Here is a 26,032-nt window from a genome sequence, read left to right on the forward strand (position 1 = left end):
CTCAGTTTGTTGGTTTTTTGTGTGTCTCTTTTTGTCTTTTTTTTTTTAAGAGTGTCAAGTCTCTGTAGCACCCGAACCACCCCAGACAAAGACCAAAGCCTGACCCTGTATAGCCTGCCTCACTACCCCGGTGACAGAAAACAGGCCCGACATCGACAAGAATGACAAGTCACCACAACATCCAATTGAAATGATACTTTAAAAAAAAAAGCAACACAAAATGATTACTTTCCTCTTATTCAAGTGTCTCGATAGAATAATATTAAAACAAATAAGAACAATCTTTTTTGCGAGACAGAAGGAGCACCGTCTCTCTTCTCTCCGTCCTCTTTTGGCTAGAAATCTCACGATTCATTAAAACAAAAAGAAAACATTTAGAAGACATCCAAAAAAAATACAAATGATAAACAATACCAATATAAAAACAACCTCCCCAACAACATCTAAAATCAAAAAATAGTAACAAAAAAAAGAAAGGATTTGATACAGAAATTGCAATAGCGTTCTATACATGGCATCACTGTACAAGGAAAGGAGCAAATGTCTGGTAAAACTACCCACAATGCAATACACTGTCACTGACATGGGAAGGGAGTATTGAGCAAAAGGGGGCATAGTTAGGGCTGGAGGAGGAGGAGGAGGAGGGGGGGTGAAAAGCTACAGCATGACAGAGAGCGAGGAGCTGCAAGGAGGTGGAAACAGAGAGAAGATAGCTTGAACCGAAAGTGCAGAATTACTTAAGTAATCAAAGAACAATGTTGTCTTCCTTGCAACACAGAACTGTTTTTCCTTTAATAATAATAATAATAATATTCATTATAATAAAACCTTTTTTACAGAAAACAGTAATAACAATAAGAGTAACAATATTGACCGTAATGCCTACATGGACATTAGCCGTAAAAATGAAGTCTAAAAGAAAATGAGACAAAAGGGAAATGAACGGCAGAACAAAGAAAAAGAAAAAGAAAAACACAGAGAGCTGGTTTGTCCTGTGCGATGATGTCACTGAGCTCCATCTTTGGAAGGAGCGGTTTTTGTTGCCCAGTTGGAGCCTGACCCCAAAAAACACACACCCGCCACCCGGCCCAAGAAGAGACTTCAGCCCGCTCCGGAATGATCTGCTGCAGGAGGACAGCAGGAAGGAGGGGGGGGGGGGGGGAGCAGAGTGAACCTCTCACCCTTCCCCTCCGCTCACCTCTTCTTCTCAGTCATGCACACACACACACACTCTCTCTCACACCAAATGTGAATACTTTGGGTTTGTGGCAGCAGTGTGTGTGTGTGTGTGTGTTTCTTTGTGTTATGGGACTCTATGTTCCTGCAACTATGACTGTAGTAATGCGTTGGCCGATGAGGCACATAATGAAGTATGCCAACAGTTAATAGAAGACAAAAGGGTGAAAGGGGAGGGGGGGGGGGTTAGGTCAGGGCAGCAGTTGGGCGAAGGGTGTGTGTGTGTGTGTGTGTGTGTGTGTGTGGTCGAGTCGAAAGAGGGAGGAGTGGAACCTCAATCTACCCGTGATGGGAGGTGAAAAGAGAAGACAACCTGCGGCAACGAATGCTGGACGTCTGTGCAGAAAATGCTGGCACTTTGACCTTTGGAATCCCGAGGCCCCACCTGTGACCCCCCCCCACCCCTCTAATGTCTGCATCCCCCCCCACACATACACACACTCCCCCTCTTGCGCAGACTGCCTTCCCAAGGACAGATGGAGACAGACAGATGGACGTGGAGCGCCCCCGTTTGGGCAGAGAGCGGTGGTTTGGCGTGATGCTGCTCAACTCAAGTTAACACAAGTCAGGATGGCTGATATGGACCGCTGTACACAGGAGACACCCCCTCCTAAGAGAAAGAAGAAACTATTCACATTTTGAAACATGCTGCGTCTATTACTTGTTTCTTTAAAACATTAGCTTCTTAGGCCACGCACGCGCGGAACAGTCTTGAATTTGCAATTTCATACGTAGCCGTTTAGATGCATTTGCAGCCTTTTAAACTAGACAAAAATGAAACACAATCTCTTTCTACCGAGCCTTTGCTGCGTGCGGGTACCTGTGCTAGACCCCAGCCTGCTCCATGCTGTACTGCAGGTCAGGGGGTTTGTAGCTGAGGAGCATGTCACTGGTGCAGGAGGAGGGGTAGCAGGCCGCCGCATGGAGCTCCTCTTCCACATCACACGCTGCACGAGGAAACACATATTTTACCGATATAGACAAGCACGTATTGAAGTTCTTAAAAGTGTCCTAATGCACTTCTCCTACTGACCCGACTCTTCCCGCTGGCGCAGCTGCTGGCTTCCCGTCAGTGACGTCTGGCTGAGAATGTCCGACATGCGAGCGGAGCTCAGGGCCTTCCCGGCCAACAGGCTCATCCCCGACATGGGCTCCGCCTGATCCTGGACAGAACGTGAAGAACCGTTTTAGACGCAGAACAAAAAACAACCTCTGATACATACACAGAGCAGCCTCTAGAACTCTGTTTGGATGATTGGGTATGCTGATACCAAGAATAGGACCTCTAGATTAACTCGGTCACGCAAACATTTGCTTTCTACCTTCAGCTGTCATCCTTCTAAACAGTAAGCGAGATGAACCGATACATCACACTCTCCAATATTCACATGCCAACAGAAATGTGAGCTTGTTCCTGCCGCCCGCTTTGCATTGCACACTGTAGCGTTTCACTCACATAGGCATCGTCACAGGTCTGGATGGTGTGGTGGCGCTGTAGCTGTCCACGGGACCTATAGGCGTCACCCTGGGGAACTCCTGAATAGCCCACACCATTATGATCGGGCACCTCCATGGCCTGCCCTTGGGGCCTGCACTCCACATGCTCGGATTCTGACAGAAAAGATGTAGACACTGAATGTACTGTGTGAAAATAAAATGCTCTGTAGAAAGTTTCGTAACAGCTGCGTAAACATGTCTTACCTCTAGCTGCTGGAGCGTTCCTTATGAAGCCCCCATGCCCGTGTGTAGGGGAGGTGTAGGGCGGGGTTCCTCCTCGGGGGGGCCCCAGGAGCTCATGACCTTCTCCTGCCTTGGCCAGCAGGCCCTCGTGCGGGTGGTGGTAGCCAGCTGGGACCTCGTCCTCCTCCATGCTCTCCGAGTGAGGTAAGCCGGGGCAAGGGGCCTGGGCCGGGTGCTGCTGCGGCTGCACCTCGGGGGGTCGAATCTGGAGGAGGTGGTGATAGTGTTGGCCTCCGGGGCCACTCTGCTGCGCCGGCAGCTCCAAGCTCTCCCCCTGGCTCAGCTGGCGGAGAAGCAGCATCTCTCCGTACTCTGGGGGCGCACCGCTGGGCGGTGTGGGGGTCGCCGAGCACGGCCGGGGGCTGTGCCTCTTCAGCAGGGCGGCCAGGTCTTGGGGCGGCAGCCTGGGGTCGGCGTGGCCCGTTAGAGAGTGGCGGGGGGACAGGAGGCCCTGCAGGGTGGGGGTGACGTGATGCTGTGGGGGGCGGTACTCCAGAGGAGTCGGGGAGAGCAGGGCCTGCTGTAGTGTAGAAGGGGGGCCGTAGGTGGCGGTCCCGACCGCCCCGCTCTGGTACTCCTCCAGGCCCGGGACTTTGAGGGAGGCTCCCTGCAGGTAGTGGCTGTAGGCGCACCGGGAGGCGGCGTCGCCGGGGAAGAGGTGGGGATTAAACTGAGCTTGGTCATAACCCGATGTGAAGCGGCCAAGGCTGCGACTGGAGGACAAGGAGGGAAGGCAGAGGATAGTTAGCAGCCGGTTGTCCAACATCAACATGCTACCAATCCTCTTCCATCATAGCGATGCTTTCATTAACATCACAGCACACAGACAGACTAGCAAACACTTCAGCTCAAGTATTCACTGAGAGGTGTAAAAATCATTTCCAGAGGATACATTTTGAGATTTATTTTGATTGAGTATATTTGAAGATTGTTACACAACCGCTCAGTGAAGGCAGTCCTATTTACGGGAGGATGACATCACTGACTACTTTAACTGTTGGGACCTCTACATATACTTCCAAAACATTCAAGTCCAATCACTCACCCAGCTACACTGAGGTGGAGAATGTGTTGATGTCATCTCAGCGAAGTCGGAGGATTGGGGATTTACATTCATTTACAATACCGGTAACAAATAATGTCCTCAAAGTCTTCCCTGTCGCACATAAACTCTCTGTCCTGAGCAACAGTATTACTGACTACAGTTTCAAAATAGACATCAGCAGAAATGTAAAACACAAAAAAACAGTGAGAAACACACAATGATGAACATAAAAACACAACAAATAGCATGAAGTCGGTTCAAAGCGGCGATTTCATGGAGAGAAATAAAAAATGAATAAAAAACAGAAGAAGAAGACAAATAAAATGGCCGCCACCAGCAGACAGGATGGGCGGGGTCACCTGTGCGTCTCGGCGTTGTCTGCGCTCAGCTGCTTCCCCAGGACTCGGTGCCCCGGCGTGGACAGAAAGCCGCCCTGTCTCTGTGCTCCACCTCCAAGCTCCACCTCTTGAACCTGAATGGTCACCTGCACAGCGTTAATATTCATTATTGATCCAGACCTTCAGAAAGCAATGCATGCAACCATTGACGGGCGCTTTGCAAAGTCACCTGCTGCTGTTGAGGTACACCCTGTGCCAACGGTACGGAGGGGCGAGCAGATGCTGCTTGCTGATTGGTTGGGAGGGGGACTCGAGTCAGTGCTGTGGGAGGCGGGCTGCCACTCTGGCCTTGATACAGCGCAGGAGCACCGTGCTGGTACTGCACCGGTGACGGACCTCCTGGAAGAAGAGACAAGTCGGGAGAGCAAAATCTCAAACTTCCCGAAAGCTGGCATCATGACACAGAGTTCTCTTTTCACCCACTTAAATCCCTCTGGGAAAGAAAGCAACTACATTCCTATTACTACCTTTCAGCTAACTGTTAGGCTTGGTCCTGACTGACACCTTGAACTAACTAACTTCTGTGTTTATGCACAAATAACAAAGGCAATAAATAACAAATGTATGGCTAAGCTGTGACTGAACAGTCAATAACTGTCCTTTGAAATAAGTCACCCATCAGAAGATGATAACCAGTGGAAGATGGACTTATCCCTTTGTTGCCCTCCCGTCTACACCAGCTACAAGGTAAAGAAGCATCTTAAACACTCCAGCGATCGCTTCACTAACCATGCCCTTGCATCATGCCTGCAGAGCAAGGCGGGGGGCTCTGGTCGGGCTGTCTGAAGAGGTGGTTGCTGGGATGTGTTGGCGGAGGGCTGGAGGGCTGGATGTGCAACCTGAGGGAGGACGGGAGAGAGTAGGAGAGGAGAAGAGAGAGACGGGACCGTGATGTAACACTTCAGTCGATAGCACTGCACCACGGTATCAAGTTCATCGTTCACCGTTCAATAGCGGATGAGTAATACGCCCGTGTGCGTGTGTGTGTGTGTTCACCTCTGGAGCTGGTGGGTTAGGTGACTGGGCTGGCTCTCTCCATGGCCTAAAGACAGACCCTGCAGGTGAAGAGAAATCAAATTTGACCCGAAGCATCAATACGACATGATTTGCTAACGGAAAAGCTCATAAGAAGAGTGTGTGTCCTTAAGAGAGGACTCAAGCTGAGGAGACAAATGAGGCCACAGTGCAGGAAGCCTCCAGTGAACCAAATCAATAGCACTTTCTACGAAGCTTACATCTTTGTTACCTGACCTTGTACAGCATTGGGATCATAAAAACAGAGCTCGACCCGTCTTACATGAAAGATTATGAACTGCGGCGAACACCGCTGTAACCACCACGCACGGGGAGAGCGTAGCTTCGGCCTGTAATGACATCTTTGTGACGGCGACCGCGTCAGCGTCAAATACCTGGATTTGCTGGTGGAGGATTAGTTGCTCTTGCTGGTAGAGGATATGCTGTTGCTGTGTGTGCTCCAGGAATCGCTCATCCTGCTGGAAGGCGTACATTTTCTGGAGCTGCTCACACTCCTGTCGGAAAACACAAGACATGGTCCCCAAATATTAATAACATTTCAAAGAAAAAGTATCTTTGAGTTAACCTCTTCTCCACCCGTATTGACCCTCTATACACTTGAGAGCAATGATGATCCCAGCACGTCACTGCATGCCCGAGAGGAAGCACCCAGCGTGAACGTGATGATTATCCTCCCTCCCTACGCCTCCCACTGGGGGAGCTAATCCCACTGCAGTGCGAGTGACGTGACGTCTCAAGACACAGCTTGAGGTTTTCTCAAGCGAGAGATTATCAGAAAGTCTGGAAGTCTGGAATGTGTCCGTGTTAAACAACGGTGCTCTGATTGGTTCAGCTTAGTTTACACTTTGGACGTCACAAGATTACCAACAGCAAAAGATAAGCGAATGGTCTCATAAAACTGTTGTAATTTTGCTCTGCAACTACTTTGTCGTCTGGTCTCACCTCAAAAAAAAAAAAGTCTAGTAAAAAATACTTTATCTTAACTGTCACATATATGAAATCTGAGCCATTCTAAGCATTTAGAAGCAGTGAGCTGTTGTGAATTAATCAAACATCCGCTTCTGTGACCGTTGACCTAATATCGTAATCTTCCCCCAGATCTGCCCGTCGTATCATGCACACTTCTGATACTTTAAGTCCGGCGTCTCTTGCAGTATTGCTGGACGATGAGTAAGCTTTCCGACCCCGTTTTGTTAAACCTCTGCTCTAATCATCAGCACCATCGCAGGATAACACCTGATCCCCGATGAAGGACATCAGAAGCTCCTGAAGGCCCGATATGAACTTGGATCTTATCTCGAGATCTAAAAGTTAAAGATGTGCTTCTTACTGCAGATTGTCCGTTTATATTTTGCACTGAAATGGTAGCCGAGACCAGAGGAGAGAGCACGAGGGGGCAGAATATAACCGTATACCCCACACATCTAACATGTTGCTTTCTCAGAGGAAATAGGTGCATCACAGTGGTGATCTGGAGAGCGACTGTTGTTGTTCTTGGCGCATAAAGCAGCTTTGCAGTGCCAGGAAACTTAAGTTTGTATTCCTGAGAGACGAGCTGCGATGTATCCTTATTTCTGCACTTTTCGCCTTGAGAGCCAAATATGTTGCGCCACTGTTGGAAAGCACCGAGCAGTCCTACTCCAGTTGAAAAGGCAAAGGGGAGTTAGGACAAAGGGGACTACAGAGCAGGGGATTTCTGAAATCTCAGCACCTGGTGAAGTCATTGGTATTGATCAATACACTTCTACAGAAATGTTGCCTTATTTCCTCCTTCAGACCCTTGAAAAAAAAAAACATAACTCCATGTATCTCTTCAACAGATGATATCCCTCGACAGTGAGGAGTGTGGTGTACCTGTTTGAGTTGTTTAATGAGGCTGCTGTTCTCTAGATGAGCCTTGAAGGCCTGGATGGTGGCGGCTCCGTCAGAGAAGCGTCTGACCGGTGAGAAGCGCTCCATGGGGAGATGAAGGGTGTTACAGTCCTTATAGCTGGACCTGAGGGGGGGGACCACAGGGAGCAGACACAGATACGTGTGTACGCACACACACACACACACAAACAGATAACAGAGACACACATTCAGTCACACAGACACAGAAACACACACATGAGAAGTTTGAGCTTTTCAACCGTGTACAAAATGTTACAAGTTATATAAAATATGATATGATATAGAGTGTAGAACAGGGGATCTCAAACTTCTGATCGTTAAAAACATTTAGAGAACCACCATCCCAAATTAAATAACGAAATAAACTGGGCTGTATATATATGTGTTGTGCCTCCGTCAGCTGTAACGACCAAATTAAATATTCTGCTCACCCATCCCCATCACTGCCTGCCATTATGAATCCACATCTAATGTATTCTGCATCATCACGGTTCTCTCATACGTCACCTTTTAACTGTAAATGTATTTCGTGCCACTGCATCGGTGTGAATGTTGGCGAGCTAACAGTGGCAAAACACGTGCGTCTCTACTGATCATCTGTCACAATTGACGTGATATTCAATCGTAACTGGTCATTTAATGTAATCATTTTAATATGACTATTTTTACATTTAGTTATAAACATAACTAGCTTTGTAAATTACCAAAAAACGTTTTCTTTTATATTTAATCCAACCATTGTGCAGTAGCTCTGCGGTCCACTAGATGGCTCTCTGAGGCCCACTCACTGGGTTGTGAATAACAAAACTGACTCCGGTAGCTCTCCTTAAAATGGTTTCATCCCTCCTGTCAATCACGACAGAAGAGCTGGAGTAAAGTTATGGAGGGAATGTTAACTTTGAAGAGGGACTGTGCAAAAGTGGCTCCGGCTGTCTACAATCCCCTTTAAACCCTGGACTCTTTGTCCCAGAAGTCCCTGCACCTTTGTAACAGCTGAAGTCAATGAGGCAAAAATATTTCAGGATAATAAATGCAACAGTTGATAAAAAGGGAAGGTACATTATACATACCATAGTTAAAGGAAATTCATCCAGTATAGGACATTAAAGGAACGCTTCTTGAGGAGTTTTCTACCAACAAGCTCTTGGCTACTAGGAGATTGGCTACTTTGCATTGTGTAGTTAAAAGCACATAAACTACTCATTTGAGCTGGCATACAGATAGCCAGCATATCACAGCGTCTGCCTCCCAAAAAGTGTTCCATGATCAACAACTTTGCCTTTATGAAGCCACAACTTATTCCTGCCAATGCATCCAAATACAAAAGCACATCTAGCATCTCAAGAGACGTTCTAAGCCGAGTTGGAGGAAGATGATACTTATAAAAAGGGACAACAGCTAGACACAACAGCAAAAACACAGAAATATGACTGCTATTGGACAGAAGAAACACAGAGGTAATGCTACATCTGAACCGGTGAAATACCTGCTCCTTCCAGGTTTATGAGGGAAACTGTTAAAGGTTAACTGGTGATGTGGAGATGTGTCTGTCGTGTGCCACACCACACTCTTTGGAAGGTGCACAACCTTCCCTTGGTGTGAGTGCATCCTCACTAATGTGTGTGTGTGTGTGTGTGAGATCTGCCGTGTGTGCGAGTGTAAGTATGCGTGTGTGTGTGTGGGTGAGAGAGAGGGGGAAAAAGACAGGGTTAATATGCCCCTCATTTAATTTGAGTGTGTGTTTGTGCATATACAGATCGGAGCGGGCGTGTCCCCTCACCGATTGTGTGTGTCGGGGGCCCAGCCCCCCCTCTGGCGGGGGCCCTGGGGCCGCTGTGACTCTGCCGAGGGCTCGCCATGCGATGTGCTCGTGAGCGCGTGCGTCGTGTGCCGCTTGGAGCGGTTCGCCAGGTACCTGGGCCGCAGGGAGGGGGGAGGACGGGGGTGAGGGTGGGAGACAGGAAGCAGCGCTGGTCAGCTCTCTGTCCTCATTGGCTAATGGAGACGAGGGGACGGGGGGGACGGGGGAGGCCCGCCCCTTCCCACCTCTCTGCCAATAGGTGCCATCATTCATATCATCTTAGCCAATCAGAAAAACATAATAAAATTACACCATAGATGGATGTTATTGCTTACGGGTATCCCACAACCCCCCAGCTTCCAATTTAAGGATTGGACTGGATGCCGATTTTTTTTTTTAGTTTTGCAAGCTAAGCAAAGCTGTGTGAGAAAGAGTGAGAAAGTCCGGAGAAAAATTTGGCACTTACTGAAATGAAAGAGACAAAGAAGCTCTTGGCTAAAGAGCTGGATTTGGTGGCAGATTGAGTTTTGGAACTGTGGCAGAAGGCACTTGCGCGATGGAGATAGGAGGAGAGATGGTGTAAGCACCACAGCAGAGTGGCCACCTCCCGTAGGAAAAAGCAGAGCAGCCGCGAGGCACTCACTCCCAGCAACCCAGGACACCAGCGAAGTCTACAGAAGGTGCTGTCTGAGGAGGACCGGCTGGGGAAACCACAACCTGGACTTCTGAATCCACCATCCAGACCCCATAACCCAAACCTGATGCTGTCTCTACCCTGGCCTGACTTCAGCTCATTCTAAGTCTCTTATTTTGAAAGGTTTTTCTTGCATAAATAGGTCTATTAACCTCCACTGTGTCGAATTTATTTGGTAACCCCAGTTTTTTTGCTTATTTTGTAATGAAAAAGTTATTAAATTAACTGGATTTAACACAGATCCTCCTCTGAAGTTTGCTGAACAGGCCATTGCTATAATAAATGTCCTAGTAAATGAGTTAAGTAAAGAATAAATGTAAATCTAACTAATAAAACTAGTGAAAGGACTACGTTCGTACAGAACCCACAGACGTTTTGTCGCAGGTTACGGCCCCCCAGTGTATCCAGTTTAGACAGCACCCCTGTACAGTGTACCCCTTCACCAAAAACCGTAATCGTGGGTTACCTCTGTACTGCCTCCTGGTCTGGCTCTCCGTCTGAACCTTCCTCATCCACCGGAGCTACTGCAGGGATCGGGTGCTACGAGAGGCAAGACGAATTTACCAGTCAACACTCAGTTTATATGAGGGGAGGATGTAGAAAATGCACAGAAATCCAGATCCTCACCGGGCTGGCAACAAGCGGTGAGGGCCCCCGGGGCCTCTTGAGGAGCTGAGCGTGTAGTTGAATGTTGGCCCCGCCGTCGGAAGCTCTTCGACCAAGAGGCCCCATGCCGTTGAGCAGCTGGAGGGTAGGTGGCTGCAGCAACGACTGCTCCTGGAGGATCAGCGGACAGAGAGTCAGATTGGAGGGGAAATGAATACGTTCCTGCAAACTAACTGATGACTTCCAGAAGCTTCCCAATACAAACTCAAAGAGCCTACACGTCCAATCCAACCCAACTGACTGTACCTTGTACTCCAGCTGCTGTGTGGGCTGCAAGCTCTGCGTGGGCATGAGTGTGTGCATTTGGCCCATAGTGGGGGCCAGTGAGGGGAACGGGGGTTGGGGAACAGCACCGCGAGGGAAACCTGGTGGCAGTTTCTGGAGGTCCTCCTGCATCTCTGTCCTGTGGTAGAAGAGGGGACGACGACAGGACAGGAGTCAGTAGCTTCATTTATGTGGCAGCTAGCTCACATATCCCAAATAAGACATCTACTATTAAACATCACTGAGAGCTTTACCTTTGGTCTGGTACTCCCACCGTGTGCCGCCTCATGGAAAGGTAGCGAGCCATGGCCTCGGGAGATGGCTCCTCCCCTTCATCGCTGTCCAGTGCCATGCTGCCATCCGGCTAAACAACAATTACACACACACACACACTCTGTCTTTAGCAATGCCCTTTCTTAGTGTGTGTTGCATGCTTGTGTTCATGTGTAATAATCTCTCAAACGATCATCTACATTTTAAATATGTTTCAATTGTAATATACACGCTTTAAAAGTTCAGGTCTTCTATTAAAATCCCTGCTGCAATGCAGTAATCTGACGCATTCTTGTGTTTCACAGCATTTGTGAGTCAGCTTTGAGGCTGTGTGTGTTCTGTGTGTGTGTGTGTGTGTGTGTGTGTGTGAGTCTGGTCATAGTGTGCGAGATGGATCCCGGGCTGCACTAACAGTCGTAGACTAGGTGGTGCATCAATTCTTTTAACAAGAGAACAATGCTCACAATCAAACTCTTTAAATAAGAAGCAGTCAGAGCTATGGTTGGGACTTCAGCTCCATAGACTAGCTTGTTTATCGTGCACGAGGACCCTAACTGCTGCAACGGGGATGCAGCCATCGTGGACTCACCTCAACGATCTGGTTCTCTGGGTTGATGAGCTGGACGTGAGGAACGGTCATGCTAACGGGATTACCCTGCGGATCCGTCTGCTGGGCACGTACACACATACACAGACGGGTCGTGTGAGGATTGTGCTAATAATCTCGCAATCTCATTAGTGCAGAGGGATTGGTGGATGTGGGTTAAAGCAATCAACTCAGCTTCAACAAACGCACTCTCACCATCAACTGTAGCTTTTATAACAAGGAAGAAGCTTTTGATAGAATGACAACATATCCACAAAGAATAAATCTATACAGTTAATTAGCTGTATTGAGAGGCACACATGGGATGGATGAGATAACTTTAGGGTGTGTTAAGCTCAGGTTGTGACCATCTTGAAACATTGCTTACAACTATAAAAAACTTCCCACAATACTATGAAACTGTTGGCTGCTAAACCACCAACGCCAGTGAGCGATGAATTACCTGTACGGCGTTAAGAGGATAGCTAATGGAGCGCGGTGTGGGCGGAGCCACGCGCAGGGTCTTGTGTTTCTTGAGGCGGTCGGCCAGCAAACTGTAGATGGCGCTGTAGTGATCGTATGCATCCGTTTGTAGGGACTGGAGAAGAAAAGGCAGAATTAGTATAAGTTACTAAGACGACTACACAGAAGTAACTTTGTGACTTCTGTGTACCGTTACACCTCTATATTTTTACCAAAAGGCAGAGCAGAAAATGGAAGTCAGCTACGTATTTGTGTCCAACCTGAAGTGTGCGTTCTCGGTCCATGCCCATCTCACACATGGCTATCAGCACCTGCTCATTGATGAGCTCGATCTCTCTCTCCGTCTTCACCTGCTCACACTCCGCTATCAACTGGAGGGGAGGAGGAGGACGTGTTAATTAGTGAGCTTTATAGGTGCCGGTAGGTGGACACAGCCAGGCTAGCTCTTTCTGGTCTTTGTGCTAAGCTAATATGTGCACAAAGATGCACAATGCAACACGGACTCAACACATGTTGGGGCTGTAATGATTTTGCTTTAGATGATTATGACTACAGGACGATGGAGAGTCTTACCCTGTCGAAGTCTGGGTCCGGATCTCCTAGTCTCATCCACTTGTTCTTATTGATCTGCTCCATGGTCAACCGTCTGCTGGGCTCCAGCACTAACATGTGTCTGATCAAGTACTCGCAGTCTGCAACGACACAAACAGACTTTGTGGAAAAATATTCAAACTTACCAACAAAATTGCTAAACGCTAAAATTGTTTTGAATTATTCATGGGAAAAAATTACAATTCTTTCCACTTCGTTTTCTAAACTGCGGTACTTAGAAATAAGTGTCTCAACACCCACAGATAATTCTCAACCCAAATTTGCCACAGGAGTGTTTTTAGGGAACATTTTGATGTTTTATTCCACTGTGAAAACTTCCACATAAGTTCAAGCGTACCAAAGCCACTGTTACAGGTAGTCTGTGGATGCTTTTTAACCACATGGATCCCTATGGAGCAAGGTTTTTGTAAGCGGGTCCTCGTTTAGTTTGTATCACGCACAAGGACGCAAATTGTACACACACAAGATGGACAATTCCCACTATTTCGCTGGCTGTAACGCACCAACTAACATAGTAATGCACTAACAAAGGCATTGAAGACTGCTGCTAAACAAACAAACATGGATATAAATATTGTTTTCTGAGGAATGAAAGATGCACTCAACATGTTTTCTGTATTTCTTGTAACTATCATGTGACATGGACCACAAGGATAAACACAAAGTCCTGAAAACATGACTTTTGCTTGTATTTGAGAAAACGCTTCAGACTAAAGCTAATGGCATTATGGTCCGGAGGAGGACGTAAAGAGACAGAGGAAGAGTGAGGACGGACTAGAGTCCTACCTGTGGACATGAAGAAGGGGATGCGGAACTTGCCGCTGAGGACACGTGCCCGCAAATTTTGTAGAGTGCTGCCGTCGAAAGGCAGGGCGCCGCACACCAACACATACAACACCACACCTAAGCTCTATAGAGAGAGAAGACGGCAGGACACAAACCATGAGTACGCAATATATAGATAGGACTTCAACAAACAAGAAATAAATCTAGAGCGCTGTAGCCTGTTAGGCCGTTTCATTACTTCAAGCCAATCAGCTACACCCTGTGCGGCAGCCCAACAGGGCTGTGTGCATACCTGAAAGTCTACTCACCCATATGTCTACTTTCGGCCCGTCGTACTCCTTGCCCTCAAAGAGTTCCGGCGCGGCATAGGGAGGGCTGCCACACCACGTCTTCAACAGCTGTCCTCGAGAAAACAGGTTACTGAATCCAAAATCTGTCCGGGTGAAAGGAGAGGTTCAATCTCATCACTTTACTCTCGACTGAGTCAACTCAATCAACCAGAGAAAATGCTTCCAAAAGCACATGTTGACACATGCCTTCGCCCACTCACCAGGACAGCCCAAAACCACTAAATTAAGTTTCCCACCCATACATTCTTAAGTACAAACACACACACACACACACACACCTGCGATTTTGATGTTGAGGTTGTGGTCCAGTAGCAGATTCTCAGCTTTCAGGTCTCTGTGGACGATGTTGCGGCAGTGACAGAAATGGACTGCTGCTATAATCTGTTTGAACTTCTTCCTTGCGTCCTTCTCCGCCATGCGCCCATGAGCCACCAGGTGGTCTGCACGCACACACACAAACAAACGTACACAAAATGGACAGTTTAGAGACTTATGGTACTCTGTTGTGAATATGCAAATGAAGATGATGATTATTCTGTTCCCATTTAGACAAATAAATCTTTAAACAATCGAGGAGACATGCTGAGAAACGGGACACTCCCTTACCGAATATTTCTCCGCCGCTAGCGTATTCTGTCACCAGATAGATCATCCGCTCCGTCTCCATCACCTGAAGACATAAACAAACGGTAACAACCAGGACCTACAGAGCCCCTGATAGGCCAGTGATGTGCGGCTCACCCTGTTACACAACACAATGAGTAAGCAGTGTTTGGCATACACACAGGCAGATTCAAATAGAACAGAAACTGCCATTTACTCAGTGTATTGTTTTTATGTTTTAATACTACCAAACAATGCCGGCCATGTTCAACACTGTGGTGCAGGCACCAACACGTATTGTGTTTGGGGCCATGGGTCTCAGGTGTAAGCTGTGGGTTAATGTGTACCTGGTAGAGGCGGATGATGTGGGGGTGCTTCAGCAACTTCATGATCTGCACCTCTCTGAAAATCTTTTTCAGGTTCTCATCGTCCAGCTGGGTCTTATCCACTATTTTTATAGCCACCTGGAGAGACAGAGACACAAGAAAGGGAAGGAGGGAAAGGTCAGGACGAGGAAACGGGGAAGGAAGGAGGAAGACAGAAACAAAAAAAGAATTTAACTTAAACCTTGCAATTTGTTTACCGGCTCTCGAGTGTTATAGTACAATACATTCACGTTAATGGTGTTTAGCTGACACTTAAATTGCCGGCAACAAGTCCAGAGCACGGTCCATGTGCCCTTTGCAATATTGCTGTGATGACACCATAATTATAGAAAAGCAGAGCGCCAAGAAAATAAACAGCTAAAAGACCTAAAAGGGAGGGTGTGAGTCAGACAGACTCAATTTAATGTGACCTGGCACCGCTGATCCATTAACAGCCGCAAAAAGTAATAAACACAAATAATTAAGTGCCACAAAACAAGACACCGCAAGAGGTATTGGCACTTCTTAAGATGCTGAATTGCCAAACTGTGAGTTGTCCCAAACACAGTGCTTTCCCTGGATTCCAGCTTGTTTGGATAAGCCGACCGCAGCCGTGAACTTCGACTGCAGGCCCGGCTCTTGCGTAACGGCTGAGCACCACACAATGGCTCCGGCGGCGTGCATGGTGATGCTGTGCGACAGGAGCTTTGCGCTGCCACTTAGGGATGGGCAGACAGCTTTAATGACTTAATCAAGCGGCGCTAACGAGGCTGTCCAAAAACATAGCTTCCTCCAGAAATAGATGAGCGAGTACAGTCGGGAGTGCGTGTGAAAAAATGAAAAGTATGCGCCACACACACACACACACACACACACACACACACACACACACACACACACACACACACACACACACACACACACACACACACACACACACACACACACACACACACACACACACACACACACACACGTTAAATTGTGTTCAGTGCCATCCTGAGCTCTCCCTTTCCTGATGGGAGACATGAAGAAGGCCATCTGAAGCCCGGCACGGGTCACTTCCTGTTGCAGACAGGAAGGGGAAGAGAGGGAGAGCGAATGGAGGGCTCTTGGGACACAGAATCACATCTAACAATCTAACAGTGGCTTTAATCCAGATCAGAGTGCGTAGCTTCCTTTCAAGGACATTGTACAATTGTGGAAAACATCTTCTGGAAAACTTCCCAACATGTACCAATTTAGATTGAACTGTTTACCAAGGTCTATTTGATTAATGCCAGTAAGTACCAATATCAGTACCCTGAAAGTGCTGCCGATACAGTACTTCATGCGATGCCACTCGTTTACAACACCTGACATTAGCTGTTCTTATCATGTGTATGAGGAACTTGCTTCCCGCACAGTGGACAGCCTCCTTTTAATGATTATCACCATATCATCACCATATCATGATGATATGGTGATGGAAACTTTTGTAAAAAACTATACAGGTTGTCGATTGTCGACAGATGGAGACACACGATCAGGTACTGATTACCTTGTATTGTGTCCATGAAAGATCTAAGGGAAGCGTTATTCAGCAGAATTAGCCTAAATTAAGATGAAAGCGACGCGGAGGGAATGAATCACGTACAGGAGGAAGTAACACTGCGTGTGCGGCACTCATCTGAACGGCTGATTTATCTGAAGTGGTAACGTAACAGGCCGGGACAAACAGACCATGTTTTCTTACACAAAGAAAGGAATAACTTAAGTTTACCACAAGGTTTCTCTGAACTCAACTCATAAAATGGCGTAATTATCAGGAGAGTCTGGGGATTTCCTTCCCGGGCGACAAAGGATCCAACTGTGTTTGCGGTTTACTGTAGGCTATTATTTGTCATATTTGACGTGTTTACCACCAATAAAATTGCATCTTTTTCATAATTGCAGTGTAATGAAGTCAGTTGAAAGGGCTGTACCGAATGTCATCGTTTTACATTCGGACTAACCTTCTATTGAGGTCTGTCATCACAGTTGATGTCATCATCCTAAAAAAATGGGGGAAATATCATTTACGTTAAGTTTAAGTTATTGTGGTTGTATAAGACCACCTCCCGTTAATACAGCTGCAATACAGTGTTTGACCACAGGAGGAATATTGTTTTTTAAAAGGACAGATTTTGGAATAAAAAGCGTTGCTCGCTGTGCAGGCAGGCAATCCCGGCTGCATGGGTTGGAGCCGCTGGATCGATTGCCGGTATCGTTTTAATATGAAAGAAAAAAATACTCTTGCCATGTATGTGTGTATGTCTTGTTTGGAATGTGTGTCTACGTAGTATTTTAAGCTCTCAGAATCTATTCGTAGCATTGGCAATCATCCAGTTTTGTTGATGTAATCACTCCCCTCTGCATCTTATGGAGGGTAACAACAGGATATCTGGACACACAAACAAGTCTAACTACACGTACACATTATGCTCACAATGAAAATGTGGAAACTGGGCTACAACTACAATGGTACCTGAAACATTTCAGGTGTCACATATTGGTCACTGCGTTTCTCCTCATTCAATGATGTTGAAATGGGTGATTATGAATTAAGGTTTAAGATTATCACGCCTCATAAGAACTAAGAATTGGTCACGCTGACAAACACAGACCTAGCGAGAGGAGTGGTGATACTAAGCGGTACTCTGCAAACAACCATGTGTCCAGTGTACGTCTCAAAGGTTGGGTTTCCAGGTTTAGCTCCACCCAAGGTAGGATATAGGATATATGTTGTGTATCGTAGGTGCCTTGGGATGTTCAGTCTGCTTTGCACTAGCTTCCATGACTCAAAGGATCTGGGTGTAAATAACCCCCCCACACACACACACACACACACAGACTACTGAGAGGCCGGCTGCTATGAAATGAAGTGTCACATAGCCCCTCCGATCACATGGCCGTGACTTCAATACAGCACCCTCCGAGAGCAGCTGGGGCCCAACGGAGGAGTCTGGACCCTTTACTGCACATTACACAACTCACACAGCGAGTGTAGCTTCACTGCACACAAGAAATACCTGCAGCCGAAGGCAACTAAAAGACAAGTTTAAAAACAGAGGGCACTTCCTTCGCTCTCAAATGTAGAAATGGGTCCTGGAGGTGCACGCTTTGAATTGGTACGATTGGGCAGAACGAGGGGGCATGGTGGTTAGCCTCACAGAAACAGGGCTCATGGGTCATGGAAGGCCCTTCGTCTTACCAACTACATGGATATAAAGGATCACCTGCGGTGACCCCTAACGGGAACAGCCGAACTGGGAAGTTGGCGCTGCATCGTTATGGAATTATTTCGGCATCCTTTCTGTTTGCTTATTGCAACTAAATCACAGCTAAATCTGTATATTTAGGGTTCGTACCGCTGCAGTGAACCAGCCGCCGTGTGGCTTGCTAGATACAGTGAATACGATGACGTTATGAGGACGGCGTTTAGGACTTCCACAACACGTACAAAGCAGCAATTGTGGATGTTTCCGTCAGGGTTGATCACCCGCCTCTCCAGAGCGCCTCGCCTGACTGACGCGAATAAACACAATTTATCCTGAGGTCAAAATTTGCATCGTGTCGTGTGTGGAAACAGCATTATTGTACAGTTGAACTTCACATGACAGCAAAGCTCCAGTTCTGACTGACTCTCTTTAAAAACAGGCCATAAAGAAAAGGCTTCTTAGTCTACATCGGAAGGACCAATTATTAAAAGCACCTCTCAGTATAATGCAATACTATTGGATAGTAACACAATATCACAAAAGGACATTAATAGAATAAACAACCATGGTCGATGTATTTTTATTCTGATATTCTCTGATGAAACATATTTGTCCCAACGCTCTGATTAAAAAGTTTCATGCATTTTCTGTTTTTAAAGCAGAATATAAGGAATCAAAAACCCCAGAAGCTGTCAGGACTAATATTCATCCAGCATTAAAAGTTACATAAGATATTTTTAAAAGATGTTCAAATAGTCTCTGATATTCACTTTGAAAACATCCATGACTCAACTGTAATGAGGCTAATCCTAAAGCAAAGAACTGGGTCTATGCTGTAACGTCTACAGTGGGAAGCTAGGGCAGAAGAAGCTCACCTGTGTTCTCACACACACACACACACACATTATGCATGACATTATGTATGAGGTTAACCTTCATCAACAGGTGACACAGATTACAACACCTGTAATGCTCAGGCTTAACCCACATCACGCGTTGAGTAGCGTGGAAACGCTAAACGGCCACGCATGTACACAAGCACATCCCTGCTCAGCTCCAAACACACGGGAGCATCTTCTACAATATAGCTGCTACAAACACACAGCAGGTCAGTACTATGACTGATTATTATGCGCGTACACGCACGCACGCACATACATACATACATACAAGCAGTATGAGTCAGCACAATGCCTCTCTGCGTGTTGTGCACTTGTTAAGCGTGTGTGTGGAAATGACTCAGTCGAGTGTTGTCAGGCTGAAAGTACAAGACCGGGGACACGTTACAGCGTGGAAACACTGGACATCACACACTAATCTGCCATTTGCAGAGCAGAGCCCACACTTCATGAAGACCTGAGCACAACCAGTATTTGTCAACTACGTACACTGTGCCATCTGGACAACCAGAACCGTATTACCATTATATTTACTAACAAATTCAATCCGGTATTTTGGAGCATGACACACCATCACAACAAGCTGGTTGAGTCCGGACGGTCCACATTCCAGTCTTGATGGTGATTGTTCATCTGTGCTTTCCGAGAACAATCCTGCAGTGACAGTTTCGGCTCCGACTTTACAATAGGACAAGCATCTCTATATAGACATAGATAAATAAATAAAGAAAGAATGAGTAAATATCCATATTCTTCTTGTACCGTCGCATTGGCATCAAAGCCAGAGCTCTGACATCTTGATCGAGGCTGAACATTTTTGTATGTATTTTTATTATGCCATCTTCCAGTCTCTCAAAAACCCTCACCACCTGTAGCGGTTCATTAACCCTCCACCATCAAATCACACCATCTGTGGTCGTTTGGTTAAGACTGGTGATGGGAAACTATTTTGATAGTCAATGAAGGGTCATTGCTAACCGAAGATGACAAGTATTCTTGGTTCTAGCTTTCCAAATGTGATGATTAGCTTCTTGTCTTGGTCACGTGTGTGTGTGTGTGTGTGTGTGTGTGTGTGTGTGTGTGTGTGTGTGTGTGTGTGTGTGTGTGTGTGTGTGTGTGTGTGTGTGTGTGTGTGTGTGTGTGTGTGTGTGTGTGTGTGTGTGTGTGTGTGTGTGTGTGTGTGTGTGTGTGTGTGTTAGTGCTGGACGCTATACCGGTTCAACCGGTATACCGGTTTTAATTTCCCGTACGATATGAGTTTTTCACATACCGTCATACCGGCGTAGCCGGAACAACTGCTGTCTGTCTTCAACAGGCAGTTAAATATATTGTTCGCCTCTAAGAGTGCAAGTATCGGAGCTAGTTATCTTGTGTGTATTGAGAGGGACCGCTAGTCATGGTCATAACTTTATAACAACTAACAACCCACAACTAACGCTCTTTAACAGAGCAAAACACCACGACACAACAGTCTGTGACACAAACAATTTGTAACACTAATAATTGTACATTTATAAAATTTCACCGCCGGACTGCATGCTGGGTACAGCTCGCTAACAACAGTCTGCTAACAGCTGGGAGAGGCTCCGTCGCTCCAGTAACGTTACATTAAAAGAACAGAACAGAGCGATGCAGGATGAACAAAGACAGACCGGAGATGCACCGATAAGAGTTTGACACATATGCAACGCGAATTACCGTGTAATATGTGTGGTATTTGTTATAAATGTACGATGGTACATAAAGGGTGATAAGAAGCTGTACATGGAGGGGCTTAGGACCCAGGGGAATGTAGATGAACGCTCCTTTCCAGCATTTACTATTTAATAAAAAATATGTAAAATGGCATAGTATAAGTTAAAAACATGACAAGTCAGCTCCATTGAGAATTGGTGGTTGACGGCTGGTGCCGCCATCATTGCTATGGAAACCAGCACGACTTGAATGGAGCGACCTTTCTCCAACTAACGAGCCGTGACGACGCACAGACGACAACAAGCAGCGCCGTGGAGGATGACGAGGATGAGGATGATGATGATGATGATAAGGGCATGGAGGCTTGTTTTGGGCTGAAACATAGATGAGGAATGTACACTTCCTTCCTCATGTCGTGTGTGTATGTGTAAGAGAGAGAGACAGACAGAGACAGGGAGAGAGAGACAGACAGACAGACACAGACAGACAGACAGAGAGACAGACAGACAGATAGAGAGACAGAGAGAGACACAGACAGACAGAGAGACAGACAGACAGACAGAGAGACAGACAGACAGACAGAGAGAGAGAGACAGACAGAGGGCTGTGTTCCTCTCTTTTGAACCTGGCTGGCAGAAGATTCACAACACTAAGGACGCATCAGAAGATGACTAGAGGGCAAGAAGAGAAGTCAGGCGCACAAACAGCCTTCGTCACATAATTCACCCAAATGAAATGACGAGTGAGTGTGTGTGTATGCGTATCTTTGAGGAACAGAGAGGGGACGATGTGTGACAGAGAGGCTGTGAGTGTGACCGAGTGGAATTGTTACCTAACGCGTTGCCTTCCTGCCTGCCCTCTCTTCCTCCTGCTCATCCTTCTCTAGCCTGAAAAAAAAACAATCGGGAGGAAAGAAGAGCGGCTCCCCCGCAGACAGACGGGGTCAGGACACGGCGCCATCTTTTACCGATGTCGCGCACCGTGCTGTGGGCACAACAGAGCGTGTCCTTACTTGATCCTCAGTGTGGGTCATACCAGGGCGCTGACCATAACTGACTCTTACTTATCGGTAGGCTAGTGTTTGTTTTTTTTACCTTTAGTTGAGTATTTGTATTGAATTATATCACTTACTGTTAACCTAGAGGTCAGCCAGGCTCCATAACAATCGGTCAACGGGGAAATAATTCTTTCAACAACATGGCAATCTTTGTGTGAGACCCAAAAAGCATCGCGTGTATACACTGAACACTTCTTCACGAGGCTGCGTACGTCACGTTTAATCGTATCTCGTGTCATTTGAGTATGATTTACAGGACATGTTACGATGACGCTGTGCTGGAAACTCAGCGGACATCTATTAGTGGTGGAAATGACACAACACTGGCTTTGACTACAGGTTGCATCAAAGAGTGGACGCAGACCTGGAATTCAAATTTCAACATGTTATCTAAATAGTGCAGAAAGATTAGTCGAGCAGGAACAAAATGAATTTCTGTAATCCATTTATAGTGTTTGTATTTTATTACGCAAACAATGTGAAACGTTTGCTTCTTAAACGTGAGGAGTTATGGTTCGTCTTTATACTGTATCGTTATAAAGTATTTGATTTGTCTGTTGATCCGGCAAAGAAAGACATGTGAGGATCGTCATCTTGGGCTTTGTGCATTTATCATTACTTATTAATATCTATCATTAGATGATGGTTTGGTCAGAGTCATACAGCAGTTAGTATTAGTGCTACTCCTAAAACAAATGTATAGAGTTCATGGTGTAAACCAGAGCTAATAGACAACGTACGTCCCCTGTTGAAAGGTCATAACTAGCAATAAAGTTTATAGAACAACATTTATCAAGACCGCAGCAAAGTGTGGCCCAACTGCCTCCAGCACAGCGTTTCGTGTGAGTGTGTAAACATTTCTGTTTTGACTTCCACTTCACCAGCTGCCCTTTGTCTGGAGGAGATGAACTTTCACTATTACAACATCCAGGTGCAGCACACCAGCTATCTGCCATCGAAGGTTTAAGTGCTGCGACTGCCTCTCTGTGAAGCCAGTCTACACCAACAGCCACCATTCGGCAAGAATTTGCAAAACACACGGTTGAAACTGTCGCGTGTATTGGGGGGGGGGTAATAAAGTTCAAACAAATTGCCTGTTGAGTGTTTTAGATTTTAACAAAACAGCAGAGAGCAAATGAGGCATATACAGGGAACATCGCTTTCCCTTCTAAGCTACCAAGTATAAATAACCAGGTCCTGCACTGCAGGATATCATCCAGCTCCATCTAACAAGTGGACCAGTCAGCGTTTCTCATTGGATCGTTATAAAACCGAGGCCACAAAACAAGGCTCTGATGACTGATCATCATATCCATATTCATGATGTCCACAGGCACGTTAAGCTACACTCCTATTCTTCTGATGTTCATGAGCAACTGGGGGTTGAGCTGGCTGGTGAAAATCATGAGCTGACTGGCCGGTCTGTGACCGCCGTCAACAGACAACACACAAGGCCTCGCTTTCATTCTGTCAGTCTGTGGTCCACTGTCATGTTGTCCTCTGTCTGTCTCTTACACTCGGACAGAAAGCCAGACACACACACACACACACACACACAGGCAAGTATTAACAGGCTCTCACACCCACGGAGTAAAGCTTAATAACCAGCTCATTAATCTCACACTATAACGCTGCTACTGTCTTTGTATTGCTCTTATATAAGATTGAACACACAGCTCCCGTAACTACTAGTCCGTGAACGACATTATCGTCACATCGACACACTTGGGAGTCCTTCAAGAAACGTCTCCAGCAGCATTGACATGCACAGACTACAAAGCACTCGCTGACCTTAGTTTATTTTGGCCTCGTGAAGCTAAATGGGAGGATCTCTCTGGGCTGTGTGGCACAAAAGCACCCAAAATGACTTGTGTCTGTCCGTCTGTGTGCATGTCAACAAGAGCACAGAGGTGAAGCTGCACACTCAGCGGCCTTGACACACCTTTATGTGTGCCGTTAGAATTAAAGGCTCTTCATCGGGTAAAAAAAAAAAATAATTACACTGCAGGAGCTTGTCTGCAAGCGTAGGCTTAAGCTACCCCTGTTTGTTGTGAGTGTTCAGCCGAGCGTCCGTCATGAGGGATGTGCATACTTATCACAGCAGTCACATCACCAGAGGAAAGCTTCTCGTGTCACCGGTCTAAGCACACACGGTCCCGAGCAGAAGCCAGCCGGCTGGAAATCAACGCGTGTCTCTCAGCCGGAATAATACTGATGCTGCCGTTGTCCAATGCACACACTGGGGCTTTCTGATTAGTTATCTGTTTTTCAACCTTTTGGACTTACAATAACATGCCATGCCGAGAAGACGTAGCCAAAATATCTAGAGTGACATTCACAACAACAGGCTCACAGGCAAATAGAGCCATGACACATCGAGGTACCTGATTCAATAGGTCAGCAGAGAAGAAAAACACGACCTGGAATATTTGAACGTTCCCTTCCACTTGTTATTCCCCCCCAAAAAGTCCAAAACCTTCTTTATGGATTAGTAGCTCTGTGATTTGAATATAATTTGTTGTCAATAGTGGCTGCAAGTAAATGGCAACCTTCTAGTATACTGCTAACTGGAGCCCACTCCATGCAAAAAACATCTACATACACTCAAAAGTGTGTGGTGGCAGTTTTGAAACCACTAGTTTTGCCATATGAATGTTTTCTTGTCCGAGCTATGAACTGGGATATGGAAATATCAAAGAAAGAAAAAAATGGGTGCACAACGCTGAAAAACAGTGTAGACAAACCGCTTCAGTTACACCACGACGTAAGAAACTTTCCTACCGCTAAATAATAAAAAAGCAAAGTGTAAAACTAGCTTAAATTAAAACGCAGCATCTCCCCATATTTGGTTAGTAAGAGTTCTGCTTTTACGTTGATTTTCACAAAGACTTACAACACTTTTTGGAACAACCTACAACTAGCAACAGTGGAAGTTCGTCCAGCCAGCAGGTCGGATAACTTTTAATCCTGTTGTGTTGGCATAAGTCTTAAAAAGATATCTGCGTGTAGCCGAACAGCTAATTAGCTAATAAGCTAAGCTAACGTAACCAAGAGTCGGAACAATCTGTGTCTCCTCTTTTTCTTCATCTTCATAAAATACCCTCTTCTCTCTCCGTCCTCTGCCTCACATTAACCCCGGGCCCTTCTGGCTTTCTTTAATAAAAAAACATAACGAGCTAATACATGTGGAATCAGATGTATGTAAAGGTAAACGTGTCTGTATCCAGTAGTTAGAGGTGATGCCCCCCTCCTCCTCCTCCTAACACCGAGCAGCGGTGTCACCAAAGCGGGCTGTCCGTGAAGGCCCCAGCGTCATCCCGAGTGACGCTACATGGTCCAAAAAAGCATTGGAATAAAACAATGACAACTTGTAATTGTTCACCTCTAACGCTCGGACGTTGGTCCGCTTACCTTCGCTTTGGTAATGATGTGCGTGGCTAGTTTAACAACCGCGAAATTCCCCTTGCCGATGGTCCGCTCGATTTCGTAGTGGCCCACTCGGGCCGGGGGGGGCCTGGTGGCCGAAGAAGAAGAAGTATGGCCGGGACTGGTGATGATGCACCCGGTGGCCGTGGTGGTGGTGCGACCGGCTTGGCTGATACCGGAGGACGGCTGGGCTCGGTTCTGGGAGCCCATGCCCGCGTGGGTCGGTCGGCCAGAGTGCGTAATCCCGGCCGCAGCGGACCCAGCAGCAGCAGCAGCACCTCCGCTTGACACGGCCGCCATCTTCTTCGCCTCTCTCTGCGGGAACAACAAGCAGAAGCTTGCGCAGCGCGCAGCGCGCATCTACGGGCACGCCCCCGCCCCCTTTGCGTCATTTTACGTGTGGAACGCTTCCTCCGCAGCGCCCTCTCTAGGTTGTAACCATGGTAACGATCGGCGTAACAAATGACTTCATCCGCCAGAACACGTACTGGGGTTGCCGTGGCGACGAAGACGTGCGCAATATCGAGCCCTGGTTCCCATGATTCAGTGATTCTACAATCACACTTTAGAGGTATAAATAATTATAATATAATACATATATATATACATATATATGTGTATATATATGCGTATATGTATATAAATTATAATAAATAATGTATATATACTGTTATATATAATATGATATTATAAAATATAATAATAAATAATGTATACAAAATATAATATTATATATAATATTATATAATATATAATATGATATTGTAAAATATAATAATTATAATGTAATACATATATATATATATATATATTTACATATAAATAATAATAAATATTGTATACAAAATACAGTATTATATATTATATTATAAAATATAAATGTATA

The 26,032-nt window shown here is 46.2% G+C and overlaps 1 protein-coding gene across 4 annotated transcripts; it reads right to left on the reverse strand.

Annotated features, from left to right (window-relative positions):
* Positions 1-1,660: 1,660 nt before the first annotated feature.
* Positions 1,661-25,470, reverse strand: sik3 (SIK family kinase 3). 4 transcript variants are annotated; one of them, XM_079165853.1, is made up of 26 exons: positions 25,132-25,470; positions 14,813-14,929; positions 14,469-14,532; positions 14,141-14,302; positions 13,821-13,945; positions 13,513-13,636; positions 12,688-12,806; positions 12,375-12,485; positions 12,095-12,229; positions 11,635-11,712; positions 11,027-11,136; positions 10,755-10,911; positions 10,470-10,619; positions 10,309-10,382; positions 9,128-9,262; positions 7,309-7,450; positions 5,829-5,948; positions 5,416-5,474; positions 5,149-5,258; positions 4,589-4,758; positions 4,381-4,505; positions 2,938-3,689; positions 2,693-2,847; positions 2,270-2,399; positions 2,057-2,183; positions 1,661-1,846 (listed from the first exon to the last, which is right to left on the reverse strand). In XM_079165853.1, the coding sequence occupies exons 1-25, from the start codon at positions 25,444-25,446 to the stop codon at positions 2,062-2,064; spliced, it is 3,861 nt and encodes a 1,286-aa protein (XP_079021979.1). In that variant the 5' UTR covers positions 25,447-25,470; the 3' UTR covers positions 1,661-1,846; positions 2,057-2,061. The 4 variants fall into 4 exon arrangements, with proteins under 4 accessions (XP_079021979.1, XP_079021978.1, XP_079021976.1 ...); XM_079165852.1 differs by having other exon boundaries at positions 11,635-11,715; XM_079165850.1 differs by having other exon boundaries at positions 4,381-4,493; positions 11,635-11,715; positions 25,132-25,447.
* Positions 25,471-26,032: the final 562 nt, after the last annotated feature.

The sequence above is a fragment of the Pholis gunnellus genome (assembly GCF_910591455.1).
Source record: "Pholis gunnellus genome assembly, chromosome: 9".
Lineage (NCBI taxonomy): Eukaryota > Metazoa > Chordata > Actinopteri > Perciformes > Pholidae > Pholis > Pholis gunnellus.